The 12,460-nt window shown below is 34.8% G+C and overlaps 1 protein-coding gene across 4 annotated transcripts in view; it reads right to left on the minus strand.

The window, feature by feature from the left end:
- Positions 1-12,460, minus strand: part of FBN2 (fibrillin 2) — a 257,503-nt gene that overhangs the window by 154,535 nt on the left and 90,508 nt on the right. For all 4 annotated transcript variants that reach the window (XM_036020716.1, XM_036020718.1, XM_036020715.1 and 1 more), the window contains exon 7: positions 9,691-9,816. In XM_036020716.1, the coding sequence (XP_035876609.1) occupies positions 9,691-9,816 (126 nt within the window). The remainder of the gene's footprint in view (positions 1-9,690; positions 9,817-12,460) is intronic.

A 12,460-nucleotide genomic window follows, 5' to 3' on the forward strand; every position in this document is an offset into this window, starting at 1 on the left:
TTATCTGCTTGGCAGCACACAGTGCAATGAGCATGGACACCCAAGCATCCTGGTGGGTAAAGGTGGCTACGCCCCAGCATGAAGGCTATAGTAGGTTTGCATGCATTGTTCCAGGACACCAGGAGGGAGACCAGAATTCCTGCTGTAGCAATTTGTTGAGAGCTTAACAGAGAAAGTAACAAATAAATGGGTCTTGTCCTCCCTCTTCCTCTTTGTTTTTGATTTTTTTGAGTAATACATTTGCATGGTTCCAAGTCAAAAACTTATATTACCATCCTCAAAGAGAAGTCTCCTTTTCTCCAAGTCTGTCAATTTTCACCCCTAGAATATCAGTTTACACAGATTTTCTAATATCCTTCTATGGACATAACTAAGTTCACACACACACACACTCTATCTTTCTTTAAATTAAAATGTTTTACAACTTGCTTTTGTCATGTAACAAAATATATTAAACATGCTTTCATATTGATATATAAAGTCCACAATCTTTTCGTAAGGATGAATAGTTTCCACTGTGTACATGCCTCACAATTTAATCAGTTTACTATCATGTACATATTACTGTATTTTGCTATTACAGAAAAGGAGGAATAAGCTTGTAAATCCATCATTTCTTGACGGAGGATAGGATACATTCTTAGAATTAAACTTATGAGATAAATGTTTTGTACATTTGTAATTTTGATAGATCATTCTAAATTGCACTCTACAGAGGTACTACCAAATTTACACTCTGATCAGGAATTTATGTGAGTGCCATTTTTTCCAAAACCCTCACAACAGCTTTTCCATTAGTTTTTATTTTATTAAAGTTTACAGGTAAAAATGTTATCGCATAGTTTTACTTTGCACTTTCTTATTCTAATTAAGAATAAGCATGTTTTAGTGTATTTGTCATTAGTATTTCAACTGCTGTCAACTGTCAATTCTTATCCTTGAACATTTGCATTGCATATTTTCTTACTGATTTATAGAATTTCTTTATGTATTAGAAACATGTCTTTATTGGATATTATAGATTGCAAATGTTTTCCAAGTTTATCATTTGTCATTCTTACTTGTAGTGTTTCTTTCTTTTATTGTCATGCAATTTATTTTATTTAATGTAACTGAAATTACGAATCTATACCTATAGAGCTTTCAAGTTAAGTAACATATAAGATAGTTTCTCAGATCTAAGACTATATAAAAATTCCCACAATTATTTTTAACATCCCTATGCTTCTTTTGTTGATATTTATGTCTTGGATTTGTTTAAGATTTACCTTGGTATAAGATGTGATGTTTGACAACACCAAATTAATTTTTTAAAATGATACCCAGTCATCGCAATATCATTCACTACATACCCTATTATTTTCCCTGTTGATGTTATACATTTGAGTTCTTATACTGGAATTTCAATTGTGTACCATTGGGTTGTTTGTTTACATGCTAATACCATATTAATTTAAACATTTTAGCTTTCTAAGATATTTTAGTATCTAGAGAAGCTAGTTCTTTACTCTTCTTTAAGAAGTTTTTCCTCTCCCATTCTTTCATAGTATACTTGGCTATTCTAAAATGATTTCTTTAAAATTAAGGAAGACACAAACAAATGGAAGCATGTACTGTTGGGAACTGCCCTGCCTGGTTTCAGAAGCTGTAATCCCCCATGGCTAAGGCAGACTAAAGGACCTTGGGACCATAAGCCACTTAGGAAACAAGCTTATCTTCTTTGTAGGGGCCCCACCTCTGCCCCCTTTCTCTTCACCCTGCTAGGCCCCGTGCAGAGGACTTGTTAGCCAACGACAGATAAGATTCCTCATAAGAGGGACGACCTAAGACAGGCATGGTCATGAAGGGGCCCTCAGGGAAGGGGTTGGGGGGCTATAGAAAAAGGGGGTGATGGACCCTCACCCCTCAGTTTTGACATATCCTGAGTCCTCATTCTGTCTGCAAGATGTTTCCTAATCTCTTGGCTGCCTTATTTCCCCTGCCTGACTTAAGCCGGGAACAATGCCTTAAGCCTGAAACAATGCCAGAGATGGTTGTGGCAGTGTGCTGGAAAGGGCGGGTTCTCTAGGGGGATCAAGCCTAAGAAAGAATGCATAAAATCCTATGAAACCTACTTTGCTAATACCCTCAATTTAAATGATAAGGGTCCAAGCATGAAATGAGTTTGTCCCCCAAAGTTTTGTGGCCTTTAACTATCTAACTATATGGCCTGACTCAGCATAAGCTCTCAGAGTTCTTTAAATGCTATCTACTATTTAATCATTTATGCCTGATAATGACTGATGAGTTTTACATATACACCCTGTATTCCTGTGCAAACTGAACCCAATAAAAGCCTATCAAGGCAAGGGTTGGGGTGCTCTCATCTTGAGAGAGTGTCCTTGCCATCTATTTTCCTCCACAGGACTCGGTAGTCCATGTGTATTTGTCTCATTTCAGCCACAATACCATGGACACTGCTTGCCAGAGTCCACATCAATGTACCATGTTCATGGATTGGAAGAATTAACATCATCAAAATGTCCATACTACCCAAAGCAATTTATAGATTCAACACAATCCCTATTAAAGTACCAATGGCATATTTTTCAGATATAGAACAAACATTTCAGATATTTATATGGAACCATAAATGACCCCAAATAGCTGCAGCAATTTTGAGAAAGAAGAACAAAACAGGAGAGATCGCAATACCTGATATCAAATTGTATTACAAGGCCACTGTAATCAAAACAGCCTGGTACTGGCATTAAGACCAGGCACATAGACCAATGGAACAGAACAGAGAGCCCAGAAATAAACCCAACTCTCTATGGTCAATTAATATTTGACACAGGGGGAAGAAGCATAAAATGGAGTAAAAATAGCCTCTCCAACAAATGGTGTTGGGAGAGCTGGACAGCTACATGCAAAAAAAATGAAACTCCATCACCAACTTACACCATATACAAAAATAAATTCAAGGTGGATAAAAGACTTAAAAATAAGTTGTGACACCATAAAAGTCCTAAAGGAAAACATCGACAGGAAAATCTCAGACATTCCACACAGCAATATCTTCACAGATATGTGCCCTAAAGCAAGGGACATAAAGGTAAGAATAAACAAATGGGACCTCATCAAACTGAAAAGCTTCTGCACAGCTAAAGAAAACAGCATTAAAATGAAAAGAGAACCAACCCTATGGGAAAACATATTTGCCAATGATAGCTCAGACAAGGGTTTGATCTCCAAAATATATAAAGAACTCACATGACTCCACTCCAGGAAGACAAAACAATCCAATTAAAAAATGGGCAAAAGACTTGAACAGACACTTCTCCAAGGAGGACATACAGAGGGCCCAGAGACATATCAAAAGATGCTCAGCATCACTAGCCATCAGAGACATGCAAATTAAAACCACAATGAGAAACCACTTCACACTGGTCAGAATGGCCATCATAAACAAATCAACAAACAAATGTTGGAGAGGATGTGGAGAAAAGGGAACCCTGGAGCACTGTTGGTGGGAATGCAGACTGGTGCAGCCACTATAGAAAACAGTATGGAATTTTCTCAGAAAATTAAAAATGGATCTTCCTTTTGACCCAGCAATTCCACTGCTGGGATTATACACTAAGAACCCTGAAAACATCAACCCAAAAGATCCTATGCACCCCAATGTTCATAGCAGCACAATTTACAATATCCAAGTGCTGGAAGCAACCTAAGTGCCCATCAGCAAATGAGTGGATCAAAAAACTATGGTACATTTACACAAATGGTGGGAAGAGTTTTCAGGAACTACTGTAAAGGACACATGGACAAAACCAAGGGGGAGGATGGAAGCAAAGGAGGAAGGTGGGTGTGGCTGGGGTGGGGTGAAAATGCAGACAACTGTAATTGAACAACAAAATAATTTAAAAAAATAAAATAAAATGATTTCTTTAGACCTCTGCTATTGACTCACTTCTATGAATAAAGATAATTAGTTTAGTTCCACTTATCTGTACTCTTGTTCTCCTAGACCTTCAATTTCAATGCTGAATCATAATGAGTAAGTTGTTTTATCACAGTGGTACAGAATAAATTTTCATTTTAATGAACAGAAAATATAGCAAAAATCCATTGACTAAATATCTAATACATCAGCCCTGAGAGGCAGTAGAACATACTTTAGAAAGAAAAGTTAAGGTTTTTCAAGAATCAATCCTTTTGGGCTACCTTCTCAAAAGGCTCCTTGGAAACCAGCTACATCTGACTGCTTCAATTGGTCAGTCAGGTACACTGCTGAGGTGGTAGAGGTGGGCTGGAGTTGGTGACCTGTCAGGTTAAGTACCCACAACCACAAGGCTTGGCCCTTTGAACCCCAATGACACAAGGAAAGGTTTTCCTATTCATGAAGGGTAAAGTGAAGAAACAGAACTGAATGTCAGGTTTCTATATTTCCTTCAGAAGAGAGGCGATGTTTTTTTTTTTCAATCATGCAAACTCCACTGCTGGTGCCAGAATCACTAAACTGGATGTATTTTTGACTTTGCTAGATCATGGGGCACTACCCAGAAGCAAAGAGAGAACTGTGCTCCTGTCGCTGCTGCTGTCTTCGTGAATTTCCCCCAAGAAATATACTCCCTGGGCTGGGGTGTGTGCTGCCAGGCTATCCACCCTTGTTTGCTCAACACTCACTAAGAGTGGAAGTTCTGGAATGAATCTAGCAGGTTGGAATCCTGACTCTCTGGTTTCCTACCCACATAAAACCTCGAGAAAGTTCCTTAGCCTCTCTGTACCTCAGCTTCTTTATCTGTAAATTGGGTTGATGTTAGTAAACAACCTCTCAGCACTGTGTGATGCTTAAATAATAAAATCCTTGTAAGGCAGTTTAACTATCATCTAGAATATATTAAGTGCTGCATAAATATTAGCTTTTATGAAGATGTTATTTTGGTACATATAATCTGCTGACAGAATCAGACAAGAAAAATTATTAAACTGCATTGTAAAAAGTACCATTATGAAGGAATAACCTATTTTCTATGGGAGCCAAACATAGGTTTGGGTTTAGCAGGCTGGGCTTTCTTGATTAAGAAAGAGGTAATTTATCTTTTAACTTTGATGTTGTAAATTTCTTTTTAAAAGAACTTAAAAGATGATAGTTTTGTGGTTTTTATATTGGTGACCTAAAAAGTTTTATCTCTTTCCAATATTTATAATCTCAATTGAATCTTGAATCTCAATTTTAATATATAGTTTCCCTTTGGGAAATAGTCAATGAATTTATTTATCATTTATTTTAAAGTTAATAGACTTTTGGTAATATGAGTAAAAGCAAGTAATTTTCAGTTGAGAACAGAAGTTTATTTTCCATGGTTTATCAAAGCAGAGTTGGAACAGCAGCTATCGGTACTGTGCCAACATGTTTTTTGAGTTTCATGAGCATAAACAAACTTATTTGTTGTCACAAGTCTCAAACAACTAAATGCTATGGTAATGGAACAAAGCTGAAGACTCTTCAGAATAAACTGCAAACAACTATTTGACCTATAAAGAGCTATTGAAGGGAAACTTTCCAATACAGTGATGTTATTTTCCTGCCTTCCATGTAAGCCAGGAAAGAATAACTAGCTGAAGGAATGTTAAAGAAGGTATAGTCTGGAGGGGGGGCAGGTCATGCAAGGACATCTGGCACCTATTTGTGTTTTATCCAAGTGGACTAAAATTCAAAATAACATTTTATTATAAAAAAAGAAAAATTCTGGAAAGTCTTCTGATATACCATTTCATATTCTATTAAAATATCCTGCTTGCCTTCTTCATTTAAATTAAACAAATGTTTAGATGAATGAATCTTTGAATAGAGCAAGTAACTGAAACAACCTTCTCTTTGGATGTGAAGAAATAGTTTACTCCACCAAGGAATCATTTTGCAGACTGTATGACAGAAATAGGAAAAGCTTTTATAGCTAACCTGGCCCAGGAGAAATAAGACACAGCCTCAGTAGGCATAAGAGGTTTCATTAAATCTGGGACCCTAAATGAGTAAGAAGGAAAATAATTCATTTTTCTTTAGGCACTCTGAGAAAGAGAGAGAGAGGGAGATTCCTTTTTGCTTTGGGCTCAGTTACAGTTTGGATAGTACTCTATATCTGAACATGAATGAAAAGAACCCCATATGAGAATCCACTGGCCAACGATAAAAACAAAACAAGCCTCACTGACAGATACTGAGTCATATGTTTCAAACACTAAATTGGGAGATGACTGTCATATAACCATTTCTTCATTTTAATACTATAAACTATATATGTTCAAACTTAAATTTTCAGCAGAACAAGCTTTTCAGGGTAAGGTTTTAGTCACAAAGACATCCCAATGAATAAGCCTGAGACAATTCTTTCTTTTAACCTGAGAACAAAGAAATTGTCCCACAGCTCAGAAGCATTACCTGCAGGTAAAGGAAGAGGGACAATGACACAAAGATCTAAAAATGCCAAACTGCACTTAATGTTTATGCTCTTGGTCTCTGAATGACAACCAGAGCAAAATAAATTCTGAAGAAAATGAAAAAAAAAAAAGTCAGATGAAGAGCAAATTCCTACAATGAAGATCACTGGCCTCTTAGCAAATACAATTTTAACTCTGGCCACAAATTTCACCTTCTTCTTGGACATTCAACCCAAGTCAAAGAAATTAACTTAGTATGCACACCACTTTCAATTAATCAACACATATTTTTTTTGGAGCCTGCAAAATATCACAAACAGTTCCAGGCTCTGGGATACAGTAAATAATATCATAAGTTTTTGTCCTCAGGGATCTTACTCAAGTGTTGGAGTGAGATGGTCAATAAACAAACACAAAAAATATCGATGACACAATTTTTAAAAGTTAATAAGCAAACTTTACAGTTTCTCATTAATGCTAAGCCAGTCTCCCAGTCACTCCGATCCAAGACACTGGAGTGACCTTTCTTATTTCTGAACAGGCTTAGCAAATTAAAGACAGAAAAAAATTCCTTAGAGAATTTCATTGCCATATAAACAGAAATATAGGTGCTATCTAGAAATAGGAAGATCATCATTTTAAAATAAATCTTCCAAAGCTACTTTATTTTATATTCACATTGTAATCAACATAAAAAACTAACATATCTTACTTTGACAGTCAAAAGTTATTGTTATGGTTGTATTTTTACTTGGAGCAAACACTAAATTTATGTCAACACTTTCACATTGACACTATATAAACTATACATAAACTGACTATAATTTAAAATCTGTCACTGAGTGAAGCAGTAATCTATAGTCTCTCCAGATACATCATGCTACCAATTACATTAAATAATTTTACATAAGGAAATGCCACTTTATCTTTTATGTAGAACAATGTTAATCACCCAAAGAAAATCAGTAATAGGTGCTTTTAAGACATATGGAAATAAATATGACTTACACATAAAGGTTTCATAAAACCTTAAGTTTTCAAATTCTAATTACCAATTCTTCCAACTCTGCTATTCCCCACCAATCCCGAATATTAAATCACGTAATTCTTTCTAGGCAGTGGTTAAACGGATTTGGCTGCTTGGGCAGAAGTAAGAAAAGAGACGACTGGACTCTGGGCTCTGGGTGGTGCCTACTTACATCAATACCCCCTTTCCTAAGGAACACAGACAAGTGTGAACAAAGACTTGCACTGTCTTTCTCTAAACTCTGTCTTGGCTCAATATGTTGTTCTGATGAAATTTGATTTAGAAAAGGCTCATTCTACTTTCAACTAAGGAGAAATATACATTGTTTGATGATTAATGGAAATGTCACAACCATTTAAATGAGTCAGTGGCCATGCCTTCTTACCTATAATCAGACACTATCTTTGTTCCTAAGTCCACCACCCCTGAATCTAGTTTGGATATGATTCCAGAAGTATAAAGTGAAGGGAGTGACAAAAGGCTGAGTGATAGAATCAACCCCAAAAATGTCGGAAAAGAAAACAGAAGTAAGTAGCAAGGACATAGCAGTAGCATCACCCAGACTTTCTACAGATTCTTAACTCCCTGGTCCAGTTCCTGTGCTAACTCAGAAAACTTTCCCATCTTCCAAGTATTTTCCTTAACCTTTCCAATACAGGCAGACTCTGATGACAACCATTGTGCTTAAGTATCATGAACTACTTGAACACTCTTGCTATCAGTTATAGAGAGAATTTATTTGGTCTTTAAAATAATTGCACATTTTATTACCTTCTCTTTTGGGTGAGCATGAAATTAAGTTTAATAATATAAATAAAATTATGAAGATTATTTTGGAACTGACTATAAACGAATTGAGGCAAATAGAAAATGTGGGATGGTACATGTTCCACAGGCTCAGGGGTTTATGGTTTCTAGCATAAAAACAGTAGCATGTGCACCCACTCTGTCTTTTGTCTAATAAAACAGTTCATATTCCTGTTTGTCCTCTATAATTAAACCCTACATTTACCTTTTTCCATTTTTCTTCTACACAAAGAAACACAACTTTTTATAACCAAGCACCAAAAACTAAACAGAAATACTGCCATTTGAAAAGAAAAAGAACAAAAGAATTATATATACCAAAAGATGATTTTAGTTACTAAAGGTAAGTGGATCTAAATAAACTTGTAGTCATTTTTTTCACAAGAAGTAATTATAATATATGTTTGGTACTTTTAGTCTACTGAACTCAGAAACTGCTTCCAGTTACAATCATAGTAGGCATATGATAAAACTCAAATTTACTGAATTTCCCATATATATTTTTTCTACCTCAGTTAAGCTAGATTAGCAAAAACAAACTTCTAGAATAAGTCTTTTTAAACTTTGAGGAGATGAGAACACTTATGTCACACAAAAAATGATGAATAGCTATTTATAAAGATAATACTGTATTATATTTAGAATACTACCTTGGTTTAAATAAATTGATTTAGGTAATAACTGAAAAGATAAACATTATACTTCAATACTAATAGAATTGTAACAATTATTCTAAATATCCATGTTCATTAAACCTAGACACACTTAAAAGTTTCTTGAATTTTATAATGATGAGGTTTTGGGTCACAAATATAACATGTTAATTTATTTGAGGAATGTTAATGGAATTTACATTTCAATATTATAATATAAAACTCATATTCTGGAAAATTATTTTTTTATATTTTTGAGTAAGCTATTCCTTCACAGAATACCTGTTGTTGTAATTTCCAAATCCTCCCTGAGTCAATTGTGCTTGTTTTTCAATTTGGTGGCCAGACAATAATATTCAATATAAAAAGTTAAAATATTTATTTTATAATATATGACAGAGTGCTGACTTGTAATGAATAATTTTACACATATTCCACTATATTTCACTTAAATTTCTCTTTACACAATTTTAATCTTTTATATATTCTTATAAGGGAAAGAGCAAACTAGTTCATTAAGGAAATACAATAAATGGCTGGATTAGTCCCATTCTCATTACAAAATAAAAACAGATACTAAACCAGATGCAAAATGTTCACTGGCTCTTCCCAAATCAAACCGGTTGAATGTACAAACCAATACAAAACTACTCTGAAGTTATGACTCCACTTTCATATCAGCATAAAAGATTATAATTTCAGTTAAATCCTTCAAAATTCAGATGAAAACATGCTTTCCTTGGATTCAGAGCCCTCAATGAGATGTGTGGAGACACTCACCTTCACATTTCTGCGTTGTTTCACTCTGCTTGTGACCAGCAGGGCATTTGCATTCAAACGAGCCCACTGTATTGATGCAATTTCCTCCCTGACACACTCCGGGAATGGCCTGGCACTCATCAACATCTGTGAGAAGAAGGCATTTTAAACATAAATACCACTGATTTTGATACTATCTATATCTATATCTGTATCTATGTCTATATATCTTTCTTTAATGTATAGAAAAAATTCAGTTGTTCTCAAGAGGATGGTGTGAGGTGAGTCAGGACCCCTTTGTGTGTATACTTTTTAATTTATGTAAATGTTACATAAATGTTATAGATTTCATTTTGTTTTCTGATTTTTTGTTTTAAAATTTCATTTTTAAAATCCATCCATGTTGTTATATGGACAACAAATCTCTTGCTTTGATTTGCTGCAGGATACTTCTGAGGGTTCACTCTCCTGGTGATGAGCACTCAGTATACCTCCGACGTCTCACCACCTTCATAAATAAAACAATGAATGTCCCTATTATGTATTTTATAGAGTTGAGTGAACATGGATTTTGAAGTCTAAAAGAGACTCTTTATCCTTTTGCTGTAGACCCAGAGCAGAATGATTAGATCACAGGGTATATATACTCCCACAGGAGTACATAATGCCAATGGTCAGAAAGCCCACAGTAGTCTCCATCCCACCAGCAATCTACACACCTTCGAGTGGTCCACAGCCCTCTACTCTGTGTGAAGATTCCTGTGTTTTCTCTTCCCTGCTCACACAAAATATAACTATCCAATGTCCTAATTTGCTCTGGCCTCATAATTGTAAAGGGATTTTAATTATTAATTTTAGTCTTCATATCTCTAAACATAAATTACTATGCTTGTTAGCTTTTAGATTTCCTCATCTGAAAGTTGTCTGCTTATCCATTCAATACTGTTATATTGAGGTTGTTGTATTCTTTTTGTAAATTTAAAACCTTTTCTGTTTTAAACATGGCAATTATGTTCCTCCCCCTTTAAGAGGTCTATTAATTTCATCCATTTAAAAACAGGTATCTTTAATATTGACAAAATTAAATTCAAGAAACTGTAATAAAGAATTTCAGACAAATGAAAGCTGAGACTCTACAAAAATGTTAAGGGGAGTCCTTTAGGAAAAACAAATGTCAGATGGAAATTATGGTCCACAAAAAAAATAAATAAAAAGCAATGGAAATTATAAACATGTTGATAAATATAAAACACATATTTCTCACTTTAAAAAAACTTAAAGGTAACTGGTTGTTAAAAATACTAGCAGCAATAATAACCACAATGTATTCTGGAGGTCACAAAAATATATAGAAACAGAAAGTACAACCACAATAGCATGGAGGATTGAAGGGGAAATGGAAGAATACATCACTTATTACATTATAAGTGAAGTGGCATAATATTATTTGAGAATAGACTATAGTAAGTTAAATATGGAAAGACAAACATGTTAAAATATAAACAAAGAGGCAGAGCTAATAATCCAATTGCATAGATAAAATGGAATACTAAAATATACTCAATCAGACTCACAGGTGGAGAGCAGGATGACAGGTAGTTGAGGGGAGCTGAGGGGCTGAAGGGATCTAGCAAAAAGGAAAAAGGACTCATGGACATGGACAACAGTGTGGTGACTGCTGGGAGGAAGGGGATATCAAGGGACTAAATGGTAATGGAAAAAATATAATAAATATTAAATTAAAAAAGAAATTACAGATAAAAAATAAAATATACTCAATCTAATAGAGGCAAGAAAAGAGAAGAAGAAGAATAAAGAATAGGTGGGACAAACAGACAAGAAATAGGAAGATTTAAACCCAATAATATTGATAATTACATGAAATGTAAATAGTATAAACAATCCAATTTTAAAGTTTGAGATTGTCTGGCTTGATTGGTATAGCTAAGTGGATTGAGTATGGGTTTGTGAACCAAAGGGTCACCGGTTTGATTCCCAGTCAGGGCACATGCCTAGGTTGTGGGCAAGGTCCCCAGGAGGGGGCACATGAGAGGAAACCACACACTGATGTTTCTTTCCCTATCTTTCTCTCTTCCTCACCCTCTCTCTAAAAATAAATAAATAAATTTTTTAAAAAAGTAGTTTCAGATTGTCAAATTTAATTTAAAAAGGCAAGACACAATTTTATATTGTCTTAGAAAACCACTTTGCAAGAGATAGCTTAAAAACTGAAAGGATGGCAAAGATATATCATGTTCATTAATAAAAGAAAGCTGGAGTGGCTATGTTGCCTAGTGCTATTATGCAAAGTGCATCAGAACAAGAAATGCTACCATGTATAAAGATGGGTATTTCGTAATGACAAAGTGTTCAATTCATTAAGAAGACATAATATGAAATGTGTATGCACAAATTATAAACTGTTAAATGCCCAGACAAAAAGTGACAGAACTGGAAAGAGAAATAAACAATTATAGTTGGGAATTTCCACACCACTCTCTAAGTAACTAACAGAATAAATATACCAATAGAATAAGAATATACAAGTATAAGATCTAAACTATACTTTCAACCAACCTGTCCTAATTTATATTTCTAGAACATTCCACCCATCCTTAAATATTTTATTTATTTACTTTTAGAGAGGGAGGAAGGGAAGGGGAAGGAGAGAGAAAGAAACATTGATGTGTGAGAGAAACATCAGTTAATCACTTCCTGCATGCCTGGCATGTGCCCTGAACAGGAATCAAACCCAAGACCTTTCATTTTTTGCTCTTCAGGTCAACAGTCA

This window comes from Phyllostomus discolor, chromosome 3 (genome assembly GCF_004126475.2).
Source record: "Phyllostomus discolor isolate MPI-MPIP mPhyDis1 chromosome 3, mPhyDis1.pri.v3, whole genome shotgun sequence".
In the NCBI taxonomy this organism is placed as follows: domain Eukaryota; kingdom Metazoa; phylum Chordata; class Mammalia; order Chiroptera; family Phyllostomidae; genus Phyllostomus; species Phyllostomus discolor.